Source organism: Chiloscyllium plagiosum, chromosome 31 (assembly GCF_004010195.1).
Source record: "Chiloscyllium plagiosum isolate BGI_BamShark_2017 chromosome 31, ASM401019v2, whole genome shotgun sequence".
Classification (NCBI taxonomy): domain Eukaryota; kingdom Metazoa; phylum Chordata; class Chondrichthyes; order Orectolobiformes; family Hemiscylliidae; genus Chiloscyllium; species Chiloscyllium plagiosum.
In genome coordinates, this window is record NC_057740.1 from 30,127,117 (window position 1) to 30,145,704 (window position 18,588).

The following is an 18,588-nucleotide window of genomic DNA, read 5'->3' on the forward strand; positions in this document are numbered from 1 at the left end:
CCTGGATGCTGCCTGACCTGCTGCGCTTTTCCAGCAACACATTTCCAGCTCCTGTATAACTGCAACATAACTTCCCAACTTCTTTACTCATGCCCTGATTGATGAAGGCCAGTGTGCCAAAAGCATTCTTCACAGCCCTGTATATGTGTGACTCCACTTTCAAAGAATCCCTGGATGCTGCCTGACCTGCTGCGCTTTTCCAGCAACACATTTCCAGCTCCTGTATAACTGCAACATAACTTCCCAACTTCTTTACTCATGCCCTGATTGATGAAGGCCAGTGTGCCAAAAGCATTCTTCACAGCCCTGTATATGTGTGACTCCACTTTCAAAGAATCGTTGAACCTGAACTCCAAGGTCCCTCTGTTCCACTACACTCCTTAAGGCCCTACCATTCACCATGAAACTCCTACCTTGATTTGATTTTCCAAAATGCAGGTCCTCACACTTATCTATATTAAACTCTGTTTGCCATTTCTCGGCCCACTTTCCCGGCTGATCAAGGTCCTGCTGCAATTTCTGATAACCTTCCTCACTGTCCATGATATTTCATATTTTAGTGTCATCTGCAAACTTACTAATCATGCCTTATACATTCTCATCCAAGTCATTGATATAGATAACAAATAATAATGGGCCCAGCACCGATCCCTGAGGCACTGCACTAGTCACAGGCCTCCAGTCTGACAAGCATCCTTCCACTATTTCCCTCTGCTTCCTACCATCAAGCCAATTGCGCATCCAATTTGCCAGCTCCCCTGGATTCCATACTATCTAACTTTCCAGAGTAGCATACAAAGTGGAATCTTATCAAAGACCTTACTGAAATCCATATAGACTACGTCTACCGCCCTGCGCTCCTCAACCTTTCTGGTCACTTCATCAAAGAACTCTAACAAATTTGTGAGGCATGATCTCCCATGCACATAGCCATGCTGACCATTCCTATTCAAGTCTGTCTTTCCAAATGAATGTATACCTTATCTTTCAGAATCTTATCAAGTAACTTACCTACCACAGATGCTAGGCTTACTGGTCTATAGTTTCCAGGTTTTTCTTTGCAGCCCTTCTTGAATAAGGGCACAACATTCGCCACCCTCCAGTATTCCAGGACCTCACCCGTGACTAATGATGCTGCAAAAAATATCAGCTGGGGCCCCCGGAATTTCTTCTCTAGCCTCTTGCGGTGTTCTTGGATATATCTGTGCAGGACCAGGAAATTTATCCACATATGTCTTCAATGCAGTGATTCAACTATATAGATCTATCGGGCCAAGGTAGGGTGATCCATGAATTCAACACCAATGTGTAAGTCTTGTCATGGACTGCCGTGTTTTTTTCCATTGGAGAAAGTGCCAAAATACCTCAAAGATATCATGAAATGTCAAGTCAGCCTGATATCATGTTTTGCACAATGATTTGAATTGAAAGAAATCTGCCTTTTAAAGTTGAAGATGCTTTTTGCACCTGTTTCCCCTGAAAAGGAAATGGGACACTACTTTATTCTGTCAGTTTCAGGAAATACATCTTGATGCTTGTGTAAAGATAGCTGTAGCCATTATGAATGTCTAACTAGGTTTCAAAATGTAATAATGGCTTCAGGTCAGCAGGCTGTCTACTGATTCAAGAACAATTGAAACTTCCGGCAATCTATTAGATGAGAATATTAGGAGCGGCAGAGTGGCTGTCTGTGTGGAGTTTGCACATTCTCCCCGTGTCTGCGTGGGTTTCCTCCGGGTGCTCTGGTTTCCTCCCACAATCTAAAGATGTGCAGGTCAGTTGAATTGGCCATGCTAAATTGCCCATAGTGTTAAGTGCATTAGTTGGGGGCAAATATAGTGTAGGGGAATGGGTCTGGGTGGGTCACTCTTCAGTGGGTCAGTGTGGACTTGTTGGGCCAAAGGGCCTGTTTCCATACTATAGGGAATTTAATCTAATATATCTTTTTGTTTGTTCACGGGCAGGATAGGCATCTAAAGGATTACAATTTTTTTATTCTCCAGTAGATATTTTTAACAGTACGAATGCAAGTCTGGCATGTATTCAGAGTTTTATTATAGTTTCATCTAATTAACTTTGCTATTCACTGTCTCTAAAGGAGTACTCGTAGTGCATATCGGATGAGCCTTTTGAAGGCAGAAGGCAAAACCTCATTTTCCTGGCAGCAAGTTAAAGTAAGGTTAATATGTTCTCAGAAACTTACAGACAGGGCAGCTTTTACATTCATTAGCAAGTTCTGATTACTCAACAACATCTCAACTCACTGAAATTATGCTCATGCGTGCAATACTGCACATAACTGGTGAGGTACGCTTCTTCCTCCTGAAGAATGAAGGGAACAAACTGGGATGTGGTGGGAGAATCAAAGGGAGAGGGATAACAAGACAAGAAAGGGTAACCATAAAAACACAGGAACCACAGTAGGCCATTCAACAAAACCATGGCTGATCTCAACTTCACTTTCTTGCTTTTTCCCCTTAATCCACAATTGCCTTACTGATTACAAACCTATTTCAGCCATAAATATACTTAATTACTTAATCATGAGTGTGGTAGTTGCATATTAAGGGTGGGCAACACAATGGGATAAGCATAATAACTGAATAAGGGCAGTGTCATTTTAGGAATCTGTTTGGGAGTGGTGTCAAATGAAAGAGCAGGAGTATTGAGGAAAGTAGTCAGGTGAAAAACCTCTGGAGGCAATTTTGAAAAAAGACAATGAATGTCGCAGCAAGGAGAAGACCATTTCTAGTGATGGAGAGGGTGGTAAAGGGTGAAAGAAACATTTGTAGCAATCTTTCTTTAAATCAGTTTTCAAAATAAGTCCTCTCAGAGGATGCACAGGACAAATGCAAATGACCTGAGATCTCTCTGCATGCCTTCCTGCATGGTCCAAAATCAGACCTTTCAATCCTGCTCCGGCTTTCTGCCTATACAATCACAGTGCATCCACAGAGGTTAATGATTTCCCTTCCTCAGAGCTGTGCTGAGAGGTACCGGGCCTTAGGGCCTGAGGCTCTTTTTCTTTGGGTCTTGGTTTGAGAGTGGTGTATGGAGGCCACATAGGGAAAGTAAGACTTGTTAGCCTAACGAGGTACCTTCTTTCCCAATGATTTTATGAAGAATTTGCTGCTTGATGTGCAACTGGGAGTAACTGCTTGGATGACTGCAAATAGCTGATCTTGGCTTCAAAACAGGCACATTCCCCTTGCTCTCCTGTCAGCTCAGTAAACTCCTAGAAGATGAGGAAATTTACGTCAAGTATCCCCCCTTCACATTAAGGAACATCAGCATGTACACATGAATATTTTGCATTGGCGCCTACCCTGGCAAAACATAGGGTCAATTTGCCCTCTTATGACAGTACTGCCAGGTAGTCTTGAGCCATCCACACATGCCAACCTCTGCTGCCACCTCTTTCAGCCTGTCTTCATCAGTCATAAGTTTAATTGGAAGCACACTCGCTTTCAGAGCGACGCTCCTTCATCAGGTGGTAGTGGAGGTGGTCGCTCCGAAAGCTAGTGTGCTTCCAATTAAACCTGTTGGACTATAACCTGGTGTTGTGTGATTTTTAACTTTGTACACCCCAGTCCAACACCGGCATCTCCAAATCATGACTTCAGTCATAACAGTCTTTTGTTGCCATCCCCACAGAAAAGCACCTTCCTTCTCTCCTGGATAGCCTCCTGAATCATGGGGAGGCACCAATAAATCATCAGGGTGACATCTTCAGGGTGGGTAGTTTTGACGAACAGAGGTTGAGTGATCCTCCTGGGTGGTAGAGGGTATGGTGGTATCCAAATATATTTTAAATATAGCATCTGGATATTGCAGGCAGGTGCAAAATCCTCTGCATGCTTGCCCATAACATTTGGTGTTGCACTCATGCATGACAATACAATGAGCTCAAAACATAATCGCGCGATGAAACCCAGCCCACCTTCAATGGACGTACCTCCCAGTTTTTGGCCCACTTAGAGTCATAGAGATGTACAGCATGGAAACAGGGCCTTTGGTCTAACTTGTCCATGCTGATCAGATATCACAAATTAATCTAATCCCATTTGCCAGCATTTGGTCCATATCCCCCTAAACCCTGCCTATTCATGTTCCCCTCCTGAAGCCTTTTAACTATAACTGTAATTGTACCAGCCTCCACCACTTCCTCTGGCAGCTCATTCCATGTACGCACCACCCTCTGCAAGAAATATTTGCCTCAGAGGTCCTTTTTAAATGTTTCCTCTCTGAACTTAAACCTATGCCCTCTAGTTTTGGACTTCTTCACTCCGGAAAAAAGACCTTGCCTATTTACCCTATCCACGCCCCTCATGATTTAATAAACCTCTATAAGGTCACCCCTGAGCCTCCGACACCCCAGGGAAAACAGCCCCAGCCTATTCAGCCTCTCCTTATAGCTCAAATCCTCCAAACCTGGCAACATCCTTGTAAATCGTTTCTCAACCCTTTCAAGGTTCACACCTCCAGATATAGGAGCAGAATTTGGGCTTTTGGCATATTGAGTCTGCTCTGCCATATGATAATAATTGATTTTTTTTAACCCATTTTCATGCCTTCTCCCCATAACCTTTGATCCCCTTCCTGATCAAGAACCTAGCTAACTCTGCCTTAAGGAGGCTCAATGACTGGGCCTCCACTTCCACAATTAGTCTCAAAAATTTCACCCATTTAATAACCACAGGGATTTCAATGAAATATCTTTGAGAACCTCCAAAATATCAGGGACTACAATCAGAAAAGCTTTTTATTTGGTTGCTACAAAACAGCTTGAGTTGTTTCCACAATTAGTAAATACTCTTTCTTTCTATTAGAGAAGCCTGTAATAAGTCTCTGCTGAGAAGAAAATCAATATTAAACAGCCATTTGAAAGACTCTCAATTTCCCATTTCATTTTTAATCAGTTATATTTTCCATTGAGAAACCTTGGCACTGAAATTTAGTTATTTTTGAGATATCAGTTCTTGTGTAGTTTACTGACTTAATTTACTGACTGACAAAATGTGGTCACGACTTAGGTTTAGCTGTTTGCTGCACAATTTGGCAGCCATTCATGCCATCACAGCACAATTGAATCACTGAAGCTTGTAAGAAATTTGAACTTGCATTTTGGCTTCAGTGAAGGACAGATAAAACAATATACAGTGAATCAATTGACCAAATTCTAAAAACACATGTTACATAATGGTTTCACTTTCGACTGTGATTCAGCAGTTTCAAAGTTTATAATAGTTGCATTTCTCTTCATTTCCTTTGTCTTCGTTTATCACCTTCCTGTCCTGAAGGCACAACTCCTGGATACACTTGCCACCAATAACCCCTGTGCTCCTGGCACCATTTTATGAAATTATGCTCATGCGTGCAATATTGATCTCACTGGGCAATGTTAATTGCAACAAGGCTATGGGAGCAACTAAAATAAAACAAAGAACTGCAGAAGCTGGTGAGCTGTACAGGACATTGGTTAGGCCACTGTTGGAATATTGCGTGCAATTCTGGTCTCCTTCCTATCGGAAAGATGTTGTGAAACTTGAAAGGATTCGGAAAAGATTTATAAGGATGTTGCCAGGGTTGGAGGATTTGAGCTATAGGGAGAGGCTGAACAGGCTGGGGCTGTTTTCCCTGGCGCGTCGGAGGCTGACAGGTGACCTCATAGAGGTTTATAAAATCATGAGGGGCATGGATAGGATAAAAGGTAAAGTCATTTCCCTTGGGTGGGGGAGTCCAGAACTAGAGGACATAGCTTTAGGGTGAGAGGGGAAAGATATAAAAGAGACCCACGGAGCAACATTTTCACGCAGAGGAATGAGCTGCTAGAGGAAGTGGTGGAGGCTGGTACAAATGCAACATTTAAAAGGCATCTGGATGGGTATATGAATAGGAAAGGACTGGAGGAATATGGGCCGGGTGCTGGCAGGTGGGACTAGATTGGGTTGGGATATCTGGTCAGCATGGATGAATTGGACCGAAGGGTTTGTTTCCATGCTGTACATCTCTATGACTCTATGACTCAATCTGAAGCAAAAACAGGAAGTGCTAGAGAAACTCAGCAGGACTGGCAGCCTCTGTGGGGGGGAAGCAAAGTTAATGCTTTGAGTCCGATGACCCTTCATCAGAATGATTGGCAGCTTCAACAAAATTTGCAAAATGGTCCTTGGTGGACCATGTCACCTGTCCATTGACAGCAACACAGTAAATAGGATCCTGTATCAGAACTAGTCCTGCTTTTATTTCTTGTTATGATCTTATTCACGTCCTCTATGAAAAACAAATTTATACAATGCATAATTTATCAACATTGACCAGGAGCTAAACTGGGAGAAAGTGAGGACTGCAGATGCTGGCGATCAGACTCGAGAGTGTGGTGCTGGAAAAGCACAACAGTTCAGGCAGCATCCGAGGAGCAGGAGGGTCGACGTTTCAGGCATAAGCCCTTCAGAAACTAAATAGGACTAGCCATAATAATTTAAGGGCTCTTGTGGTGCAGTGGTAGTGTCCCTACCTCTAAACTAGAAGGTCCAGCTTTAAACATCCCCTGCCCTGAGCAAGTTGATTAAAAATATACACAAGAGCAAATGAGGGGCTTGGCATCCTATAGAGAGTAACTCACCTCCAGACTGCCCAAAGCCTGTCCACCATCTACAAGACACATGCCACAAGTGTGATGGAAAACTGCCTAGGTGAACACAGTTCCAGTAACACTCAGGAGGCTTGACACAATCCAGGACAAAGTAATCCATTTGATTAGCACCACAGCCAAAAACATTCACTCCCTCCACCCCCACCAATGCTCGGCAATAGTAATGTGCAACGTCTACAAGTTGTACTGCAGACACCTTGAACATGACCATCCAAATCCACGATCACTACTACCTAGAAAGATGGAAGGTAGCATATACATGAGAACACCATCACCCCAATTTTCCTCCAAGCTACTCATCATCCTGACTTGAAAATATATCACTTGTCCTTTAGTGTCGCTGGGTCAAACTTGTGAATCTCCCTCTGAAGTGGTATTTTGAGCATAGCTTACAGATTGCAGCGGTTCAAGAAGGTAGCTCATCACCACCTTCTCAAGGGCAACTGGGATGGATAATAAATGCTGGCCAGGCAGTGATGTCTACATCCCATGAACGATTTTGTTAAAAACATGAACAGTCTTAAAACAGTGGCTGCAGAATAGGTTTGAACCATAAAATATCATCAAATATCTCCTATGAAATTGTTTGGTTACAAATATGCAAGAGGTCCTCACAAGCAATTTTAACTTAATTTTCACTTTTAACTTTATGTCAAAACTCAAATTATTTATCACAGAACATTCATAAAATCGTCAGAACACAGAGGAACTGTCCAGCCCACTGTGACTCTGCTGGTTTTCAGGAGGAACTCACTTAGTCCCATTATTTATCTTTTCTTCATGGATCCACAAATAATTTCCAATTCCCATGTTTGCTTTGCCTGAATCTGCTTAAATATTTCTTGCCAACTTTACTTAATGCCTTGTCTGAGACTTTGGAGCCATCACAACTTCAAGTATTTTTCACGACACTAGTAGATTTTTGTTTTATACTCAGAATGTCCGGGTTATTTTTGATACACCCACAGGCAGGTACGTTCAAGATGCCAACCACTCATTTCTTAAAAAGGTTCTCCTTAGCATCACTATTGTTTCTTTTGGCAATTACCCTCACTCAGTCTCCTCTGGTTTCAATTCTTCCACAATTTCTCCATAGCTCTGTCCATAACACCCCACTAAATTTGAACATTTCTATCAAATATCCTGCTAATCTTCTCTTCTCTAATTTCTCCAATTTATCTGCCCAACTGATATTCCCTGGAAATATTACTATGAAACTTTTCTGCACCTTTTCTCGAGCTACTATTCCAGTTATTTTTAAAAGTCTCCAAAGGAATCATTGAGCATATTTGGAACCTGACTTCATATTATAATGAATCTGCATACACTTTACATAATATCAAAAACTTTGCTGTTAGACCATTCCCTCCATAAGCTCCCACTGATATCTTTCCAGGGTCAGATCAGGTTCCAGAGTCTCACTACAACTCTGGTGTCAGTACGAATCATTCGGCAACAATGCTAATAGTGTTATGTTAAAGTGTCATTTTACATTTTAACAAATGTCTCCATACTTTTCTCCTTGAAATGCCTTGGTTCTTTCTGACATGAATGGTCAGTCTTGTGTTCATTTTTTGTTACACTTTGTAATGTCTTCCTAGAGTCTCGATAACCAGAATTGGAAGCAATAATGTGAAACAACCAATAAACAACTCCCTCTGATGCACTCTCTGATATTTTGATTGTAACTCCCTCTGATGCACTCTCTGATATTTTGATTGTATAATTAAATATTTTTTCTCTGATGTGCTGACCATAGTTACCCCTATAACTCTTTCGTCCTCACCATCATCTCTTCTGATCCAATTCATGAAGCACTTAGGAAAAAATAGGCAACAATATTTCACACTTCTCTTAATTTCATTTGATCAATTACTACCTTACCTAACTTGCTCTGCAGTTTGCTTGCCTCTTCTTAATTTGTTTACCCATCAGCAGTTTAGTATTGTTTGTGAATTTGTAATTTTACATTGAGTTAAAGTTAAGGCACTAATATAATTTTAAAAAAAACACTAATACCATAATATCAATACTTCCAGTACTTCCTCCAATATATATAATACTTCAAAATAATACCCACAAGTACCTGACCTTCTAGTCACTCACATGTCATTTCCCAAGATTTACCCTGAAACTCAAACCATTTAATCTCAAGTAAAAGGCTTTCTTGCATTAACTGACCACAATTTTCAGAGCCTGTATACATTGTAGTATGTTTATTTTGGATACCGTTTCCTGAATGTCATTCAGAATCTTTTCCCTGTGTATCCATGTTGGTTGTAGATCATTAATCTATTATAAAATGTAATATTCTGAGTAGCTGTTTGTCGGTGCGTGCTATTTTACCAATATACACATTGCCAATGGTTTCAGAGACAATTTATGTGCAATGATATTGCATGGATATGCTCATGGATATGATCTTATTATGTACATTACTCACACAGAAGCCTTGATGAAACGTGTGATCTGGTTAATGTTGATTCATTGAGAATTGCACTGATCCCAACATTTTATGGACAATGTTAAATCACTGTGATGGTATTACACATTGAAAATGTTCATATAAGCATCCTACCTTTTCTTGGTACTGACGACGCGATGAATCCAAAGATTGGATTAGGGCAGTCGCATGACCAATAAACATGGCATAACAGGTGGCACCAACTATCATGCTTAGCATTGTTAGCCAGATATCAGACATGCTTTCTGGAGCTTGGCGGCCATAGCCTATACAGAGCATGTGGCTCATTGCCTTAAACAGTGCAAAAGAATAGAGCTCACTCCAGGAATCATTCTGTTGAATAAAGGAAAAAGAAAATGGAAAATCAAAAATAAATTAAAAACATTGCTTAAATATTGTACCCTTTTATCTGCTCCACCTCACTTTTTAATTGAACTCTTCGATGTTCGAAAATTAACAACAGATCATTTAATTTGGTAGATTACTGTACCATTTTCAGTTTTGAGAGTGTTGGGGAACAGGATAGGAAATGAAGTGGAAGGACAAAGGGGAAGGGAAATGAATAGGAGATGAGCAAGGTGTTGAAGAGAAGAATTAATATGTATTTAGATATAAATGGATAAGATGGCATATGTTTCTAAATCAATTCATCTATCTATAAGAAATTAAATATTTCACAATTGGTGATACATCATGTGCTCACAGAATAGTCATTTTTATTTTCATTTTCTCTTGATTAAACACCATGTCGATAATCCTAAACTAGAGGACATGCATGCCCCAGCGAAACAGGTAGGCCTCCACTTCTTAGATTTTAGGAAGAATGAGAAATGATCTTTCTGAAACATACAGAATTCTGAGGGCACTTGACAAGATAAATGTTGAGATGATGTTTCCACTAGTTGCAGGGAGGGTGGTCTTGAAACAAAGGACATTGTTACAGAAACAGGGAACAATCCCTTAAAGCTGAGATGTGATGTGATTTCTTCTGTCAAAGGATAACAAATACTTGGAATCCCCACCCTAGGGGCTAGATCGCTGCAAGTACTTGAAGAGAAGGTAGATAGATTTTTGAAATGCTGGGGGGAGTGGAGGAACTGCAACAAGAGAGGAGTGAGACCTGGGACAGATTAACCATCATTTTATTGAATAATGGGGCAGACTTAAAGGCTTGAATGGCTAATTCTGCTCCTATTTCTTAGGATCGTATGGTTATACTTAACTTTAAGAAGTCAAAGTACAGCATAGGGGGAATCCTTACAATCCATGTACTATGCCAGAAGAAATTTGTTTTTCATAAAATAATGTGATGTTAAATACAATCTGAGCTGTAGGGTTGAACAATCTCTGCAAGTGATCATTTTCAAATTACTTTAATTATGGAGAATTAACAAAATTCACAGCATTTTCTGTGTGGGCGAAGGATTTTAAAAAAAAATTGGTCTCTTCAAAACATACCCTAAAGAAAATGCTAAAAATAATTTCAGCCTGGCTGATAGAGGTATTTTAAGTTACACAAGCATTCTGACTTTTAATTTGATGAAAAAAGCACTCTGATAGAAGGGAACACAATTAAATTAAAGCTAAAGATTGTCCAACAGCTTCCTGTTGCAAGAAATATAACAAGAATACACTTGTCTATAACTACATTTGTCAGAAATATTTGACAGAGAATGGTTATAAAATGCATTATTACATTCCTGTAGCTATTTGTAATATATGAAACATCAACTGTCTCCTAACATCGCTTTCTATTCTTGAAAAAATGATGAAACATGAACAACTCATTAATTTTTTATTTTGAGAATAAGGAACTCATTTCAATAGAAATGAGACATGATATAGTGATGAGATAGCCAAAAGAGACTGTACAACAAAAAGCACACTAGATTAACACAGAACAAAATATGGTTCATTGATCATTGATTACAGAACTGGACAGCATAGAGACTCAATGCTTGGCTTTATGAGTGGAGTTTTCCCTTTTGAAACTCAAGTATGGTATTAGTGCATTGGATGGCCTCCCATTGACCAAATTCTGTGTGTATAATCACACCTGGTCACATGCTTCACGTCTACGCAAGTGACACATCACTTGAGTTACTTGGTGAATTGTATGGCAAGAGGGCTCAAAGTTCTTGGTATTAGTCATAAAACATAGGACATAGAAAAGTACAGCACCGAACAGGCCCTTCGGCCTACGATATTAAACCTGGGTTCAAAAGGTATGATGCCATAGTTACTGGCCAACTGGACACCACTTCAGGTTCTGCAAGTCAGGACCATCCACATAGCCTTGCTGGTCACTTCTACAAGATACTCCAACAAAGAAAAACAATAGTTGCTTCCCACTGCACAGAACATGCCTTGTGCATGTTGGTCAGGATCACAGAAAAATGGGATTATCCTCTTTCCGGCCAGTAGAATAAAGATTCTTGGCATCAGACCTGTCCACCCTGGGCACAGATGGCAACACAGGTAAGTGTTGTTGAAAAGGGAAAACAAATAGTGCTGAAAATTAAGTCAATTATCACTTGATCTACAAGTGGTACCATCTTCTTTCTGCTACCTCACACTCACAGGACCATCTCTGTCTCACTCTGCCGCTGCACAGACATCCCAAAAACAGTTACAGTCTGCATTCCTCAGCATCACATACTGTCCACTCAATGGCTCCCACCCACTTCATCCTCTCAAGCTATGAGCTCTGCTTGCTCTCTGTACTTCCTGTGCATTCGCTGGGTATGTCTCACCACCTGGCAGTGCTACTGTTTGCTCACAAACCGCTGTTGCACCCATTCCCATTAAATTCGATTCCTCCCTCAACTCACTGCAGGAATAAAACTGGCCCATAACCAAGCCAAGACTGGCCACTGATGTGGTGACATCAAGTTCCTTTGAGGAAAGGGCCATTGCGCTATCCAGAGAAGACCAGGATTATTCTTGTGATGACAAGGCAATGCCAACAGATCAGCAACCCAGTGAGCAATGTTTTGTTCTGCTCTTTTCAAACGAGCACAAATGCTAACACATTGGCCTGCATACATTTCTCTCCAATTCAGAAACACAAAGATAGGAACAGGGTGGGCCATTTGGCATTTTGACCCTGCTCCGCCATCCATCTCAATACCCTGTTTCTGCCTACTGCCCATATCCTTTGATCCCTTTAGCCCTAAGGACTATAACTAACTCCTTTTTGAAAATATTCAAATTTTGGCCTGAACCATTTTCTACAGGCTCTCCACTCTGTGTGAAACGATTTCTCATCTCAGTCCTAAATGAGATAGATTGTGACCCCTGATTCTAGTTTCCCTAGTTATCAGGAACATCTTTCCTGCATTTACTCTGTCTAGTCCTGTTAGAGTTTTATAGGTTTCTATGAGATCCCAACTTCACCAACTAAATCTCTCCCTGTTCTTCTACAGGTTCTACCTGTACTCAGGAATGCTCAATAGGGAAAAGGCTACAGTCTGATCCTTTCTGTGACAACACCACCTCTGAGGAGAACCCTCTTTGGATGCACCAGCAATGTATTCACATATACCCTCCAAAAGCACACCTTGGAGGTACATTCATCAGAATAGACTCAAGACACAATCCAGTGAACACATCACTGAGGAATGTACATGGCCAATGAAAAGAACACACTCTTTTGGTCTCTGGCACCCCTGAGGATTACTGGAGACTAGGTACATTCACAGAACATATCACTTATAGCTGAGGAGAGAGACAAGATAAAAGAAGGTGGGCACTGACCAGTGTAGGTAAATCACCAATAGACAGTACAGTAATAGAGAAACCCTGTTCAATTTCTGAACTAGGATATTGAGGAAAGAATGCTTTTTTAATTACTACCTCAGAAAAACTGTCATCTTAGCCTACACATAAACATTCATGCTAATATTCTGACATTGGTAGGTTTATGAGCCCAGTTGCGTGCTTGGAGAGTTCAGGGAGATGTCATGCGTAGTGACCATGGAAACACCTAATGCAGTTGTTTTAAAGAAATTACTTGTACTAAATTTGAATGAAAAAATTGTTCTCAATAATTAATATTGAAGTTAAAACATAACTTATCATTTTGATGCAGATACAGATCATTCTATGATGTAGAGAACATCAACATGTTAGCACTTGTAGAAGTATTAAATACCAACTTCAAATTATTCCTTTATCAGGGTATTCTAATGCAGCACAATGTCATCATTTCAGACAATAGTTGAATTGGCGTTTGTGTACTTGGGAACTTTAATTGATGAGGATCATGCTAAAATCCTTCAGGAATGGAAGTGTTTTAGCTAAGATTTTATATGACTTCACATTGCACGGTGTGTACAGATCACTTGGGAAATCCCAGTGCTTTGGCAGCATGCACTTGTACATGTTGTAGCCTAGAGCTATGGGTAGTGATGGTATAGAAACCAATATCTTTGCAACATGGCTGACTAAGAATTATTCCCATTACTATCACCTGTACATGTTGAACGAATCTTCCATGGCTATTAAGTCTTGAGGTGTGACTTGAACTCATCCAATGCATCACAAGACCTCTGTTACTTTGCTTATATCACCCAAGACAAATTATTTCACATTGTCATGCTGGAAATTGCATTATATGAAAGAAATAAGAGAAACAAAAACATTTAATCACAATGATTAAGAAATAATGCCTCATACTATAGAATTCAGTACTTACCACCATATTATTTAAAGAAACCCAGCAATCATTTGGAAAATCTTGAAGCAATGGCACAAGAAATTGTAGGCATCCATCCCAGTGGCATAAGAGAAGCATCATTCCAATAAGGTTAAATATTCGCATCACTGCACTGGCAAGGTCATAGGTCATATGAAAGATCTTTTGGTAGGAGGGAATAAAATATGATTATAATTAGACTTTGCTTTCATGTTTCAAACAATTTAAATAAATATGGATAAACAGAACATACAAGTGTAAAAAATTATGCAATTCATAACAATAGGAGAACTAACATTATCTAATTGTTATTAATGGAGGCCAACAATTGTGTTCCTATTTTTGATTAATGGGTACTCTAAACTCCATTATTCTTTAAACAATCATCAGCATTTAATAAGCCTAAAGTCATATGTCCTTACGTTATACAAAAAAATCAAATCTCAAGATGCTGTGTATAGTTTGATGATCATATTAGAAGCAATAGAGTAAAAATACATTATTCCATCAATAAATAACATTTCTAAGTGCAACTTAACAAATGTTATTACTTTTTCTATAATTTAGCACTGGCTCTAAGTTATCAGCCTATTATGTTAATACAGCAAATAGCAGATTGGCAGATTTTTAATCGGTAAGGGAATCAATCAAAAGGTATGCAGAAAAGACAGGAAAGTGGAATTGAAGATTATCAGATCAGTCTTGATCTCACTGAATGGCGGGGCAAACTCAATGGGCTGAATGGCCTGCCTCTATCCCAAGTCATATAGTTACTCATAGATTAGCAAGCAATTGGTGGTGGGCATGTTACAGAACTGGGCTTTTGCCAGATTACAGGAGGTCAAATGTACGCAGAACACAAAAGTTTTAAAAGTAAAGTCTCACCTTGACTTGTATCAATCATATGGCTACTTGTTGAATGATTTTAACTGGACACCAAATACAGGATTTAGGACATTCAAACTCTAATAAGCACCACCAACAGAAATATGATTAAAGGTCAATATGGAGCCACGAGGAGCCACTACAAGGAAAATGGCAAGTACTTTGCAATAGATAGTCAAAAATGAAATAACAATGAAATGAAAATTATGCAGGAGATAAAAGGTTCAGAAGGAGATTCTGGTATGGGGTGGCACGGTGGCTCCGTTGTTGGCACTGCTGTCTCACAGCACCAGGGTACCGGGTTCAATTCCAGCATCGGGTGACTGGCTGTGTGGAGTTTGCACGTTTTCCCAGTGTCCATGTGGGTTTCCTCTGGGTGCTCTGGTTTCCTCCCATAGTCCAAAGAAGTGCAGGTCAGGTGAATTGGCCATGCTAAATTGCCCATAGTACTAGGTTCATTAGTCAGAGGGAAATGGGTCTGGGTGGGTTAATCTTCAGAGGGTCGGTATGAACTGGTTGGGCCAAAGGGCCTGTTTCCACACTGTAGGGAATTTAATCTAATCTGATATTGATCAGGCAGGGGGAATTCTATTACTTACAAGAAGCTTCAGCCTAGTAATGAATGTTTTAGTCAGAGAGTCATTCAATTGTGCTGAGTTGGATAGTGGATGCATGGCCAATGTGTGATGTGGATTAGTTGAATATTATTTAGAGAATCTAGTGAACAAAAGGAAGTAAAGTTAATAAATTTGAAATTTCTACCTGCTTCAGGTTTTGTGATGACAATGTGCTGCAATCACTAAAACAAAAAAAAAGTGGCAGTACCCTGGAAGATACCTGGAGTTAACTAACTGATCACCACAGACAGGCAGTGTTAAGCAAGACCTACCATCTATTGAGCTGTCTATTAAAAAGACTCAAATGAAACTGAATATGGAACATGACAAGACAACTTGTTTTCAGGATGTCAGTGGCTCTAGAGTTTGCATAATCCATACATGATTGTATTAAGACCTAATTTCTCTACTGAAAATTTTAGGGTGCTGCTGACATCAAGAAACAAACGTTTGAGGGAAAAGGTGCCAATTATCTTAAAATTATATCAGCAGTTTATCTACCACCTTCTCACAGGTTAAAAATCCTACTAAGAGATTCAGAAATAAGGGACAATGCACACACTAAATGTTTAAAATAACTTGGTGTGAAATGTAACATGTCTCCTATTAAAAAGGAGACTTGGAGCAGAGTTGTAACAATAGACTTCAACAGAACATAGTGCAGTATAAGCCTTTCGGCCCTCGATGTTTCGCCGTCCTGTGGAACCAATCTGAAGCCCATCTAACCTACACTATTCCATTCACATCCATATGCCTTATCCAGTAACCATTTAAATGCCTGTGACGTTGGTGAGTCTACAACTGTTGCAGGCAGTGCGTTCCACACTCCCACGACTGACATCTGTCCTATATTTATCACCCCTTAATTTAAAGCTAAGCCCCCCTCATGCTATCCATCACCATCCTCAGAAAAAGGCTCTCACTGTTCACCCGATCTAACCCTCTCATTATCTTATATGCCTCAATTAAGTCACCTCTCAATCTTCTTCTCTAACAAAAACATCTCAAGTTCCTCAGCCTTTCCGCATTAGACCTTCCCTCCATACCAGGCAACATCCTAGTAAATCTCCTCTGAACCCTTTCCAAAGTTTCCACGTCCTTCCTATAATGCGGTGACCAGAGCTACACACAATATTCTGGCTGCACCAGAGTTTTGTTCAGCTACAGCATGATCTCACGGTTCCAAAACCCGATCCCTCTACATACCATATGCCTTCTTAACAACCCTAGCAACCTGGGTGGCAACTTTGAGGGATTTATGTACATGGACACTTGAGATCTCTCTGCTCATCTACACTACCAAGAATCTTACCATTCGTCCAGTACTCTGTATTCCTGTTATTCCTTCCAAAGTGAATCACCTCACACTTTTCTGCGTTAAACTCCATTTGCCACCTCTCAGCCCAGCTCTGCAGCTTATCTATGTTCCTCTGTAACCTACAACATCTTTTGGCATTATCCACAATTGTACTGACCTTAGTGTTATCTGCAAATTTACTAACCCATCCTTCTACACCCTCACCCAGGTCATTTACAAAAATGACAAACAGCAGTGGACCTAAAACAGATCTTTGCGGTACACCACTAGTAACTGAAAGTAAATGCATGGGAGAGAGGGAAAAAAGTCACCTTGCAATTCATAAGTATGGCAACTAGATCAATTCAGTTATCAATCTGGTAAAGAGAAAAAGAGAGCAATAGTGGACAAGATACTGGAGAAATGGATAGGGATTGTACAGGCCACACTGGCCAAATTCACAACTGACATGAGGTAGGGGAGAGAAAATTGGCAAGTGATGAAAGTATTAACATTGTAGTCATGAAAATGGGAGCAGAAAGTGCCTCTAGCAATGGACAGTGTGAAATAAATCACCTGATAATACAGCTGCTTTATAAAATCCTAAGAAACTAAAATTGTAAATTAACATCTACCTTGGCATAGACAGTGCATGTGAAGGACTCAATGTAAATGGTTAGAGACTCCAATTCATATCAATTGTCATTTGGGAGAAATCTAGGAATTCTTTCAGTAATAAATGATCATCACTCAACTTAGGAAGGGACTAAAATTAGCTGCACTTTTTCTGAATTCTTAAATGCCTAGAAAGCAGGAAGATGGGCATTGATTATTCAAACTGAAATTCCAGAGAACATTCTCTGGACGTTGTGCAGCTCATCAGAAATAAATTTTATTCCCGGAGACGTTATATATTGCAAAAGACAATATCAGAAAGAGTGGAAAAATCTGAGTAAGGTTAGTGATAGAAAACAGTAATTATACAGCATTGCAACAATGCAGGGTGCATTCTTCAAGCATAATTGGCACTACTTTCACACTTATTGAATCCCAACACATCCTAGAAAGTAATAAGCCACCATACGTCGTGCTTATACATATATTGGACAATTATGAGCTTCGGATTGATGGACAAAGGGATGAATGAATTATAGACAGTGTGGTTCAAGAATGAGAAACAAGGCTATTTGCCCCACAGGACAACCAAAGGTTGGCACCAAAATAACATAAATGCCAGAAACAGCCAGTTTATGGAAGAATGCAACCATTATAGGGAGAGCAGGAAAAGCCACAGGAAAGCAAATATTGGCTAAATAGGTAAGGTGAAGGATAGGAGTCAAGATTCACAGATCACTAAAATGAGGTAATGATGGAGAAGGCCAGAAAATGAATTCTAAACGTTGACCTGGGGGTGAACATAGTCACAGGAAAATAGAGTTAATAAAAACTCTATCCACAAAGAAAGGCACTTTCTGTCTCACCAACTTATTTATCTGAAATGATGTATTATGCTTTGTTGAAAGGTAATTTTAAATTGCTATAATTTTCTTTTAAAAAACACGTCTTCTAAACATTTGATATAGTGATGGCAGCTTCAGAATGGATGGAAATGATATTACATTTTCTAAGTTGACAGTTGCCTAAAATAGCTTTTAATATGAAAAAAACACCACAACATGTTGAAAAGTCTGACTAGGCCAGATTTGCAATTGGCCCACAAGATAGGCACCCAAATTTAGTTTCAGGGTTCCAACACCTCTGGGACAATGTGGAATTTTGCAAACCCTGTGATGGGTAGAATCGACCAATCCACTCAGTGCCAATTAACAACCCATTAACCGTCATAAATAGCAGGTTTGAGGCCTGTGAAATTGGAAATGCAATTTTCTGATCTTTGATTAATACAAGAACAGTAAATTCTACTAAACTGTCATGATGCTCCTGCCTCTATGGTCCTTTCAGTCAACGAGTTCC

General features: G+C 39.9%; 1 protein-coding gene across 1 annotated transcript in view; it reads right to left on the minus strand.

The window, feature by feature from the left end:
* Positions 1-18,588, minus strand: part of hcn2b (hyperpolarization activated cyclic nucleotide-gated potassium channel 2b) — a 124,764-nt gene that overhangs the window by 68,286 nt on the left and 37,890 nt on the right. Inside the window, exons 3-4 of the mRNA XM_043721281.1 lie at positions 13,816-13,977; positions 9,234-9,452 (exon numbers count right to left, since the gene is read on the minus strand). Of these exons, the coding sequence (XP_043577216.1) occupies positions 9,234-9,452; positions 13,816-13,977 (381 nt within the window). The remainder of the gene's footprint in view (positions 1-9,233; positions 9,453-13,815; positions 13,978-18,588) is intronic.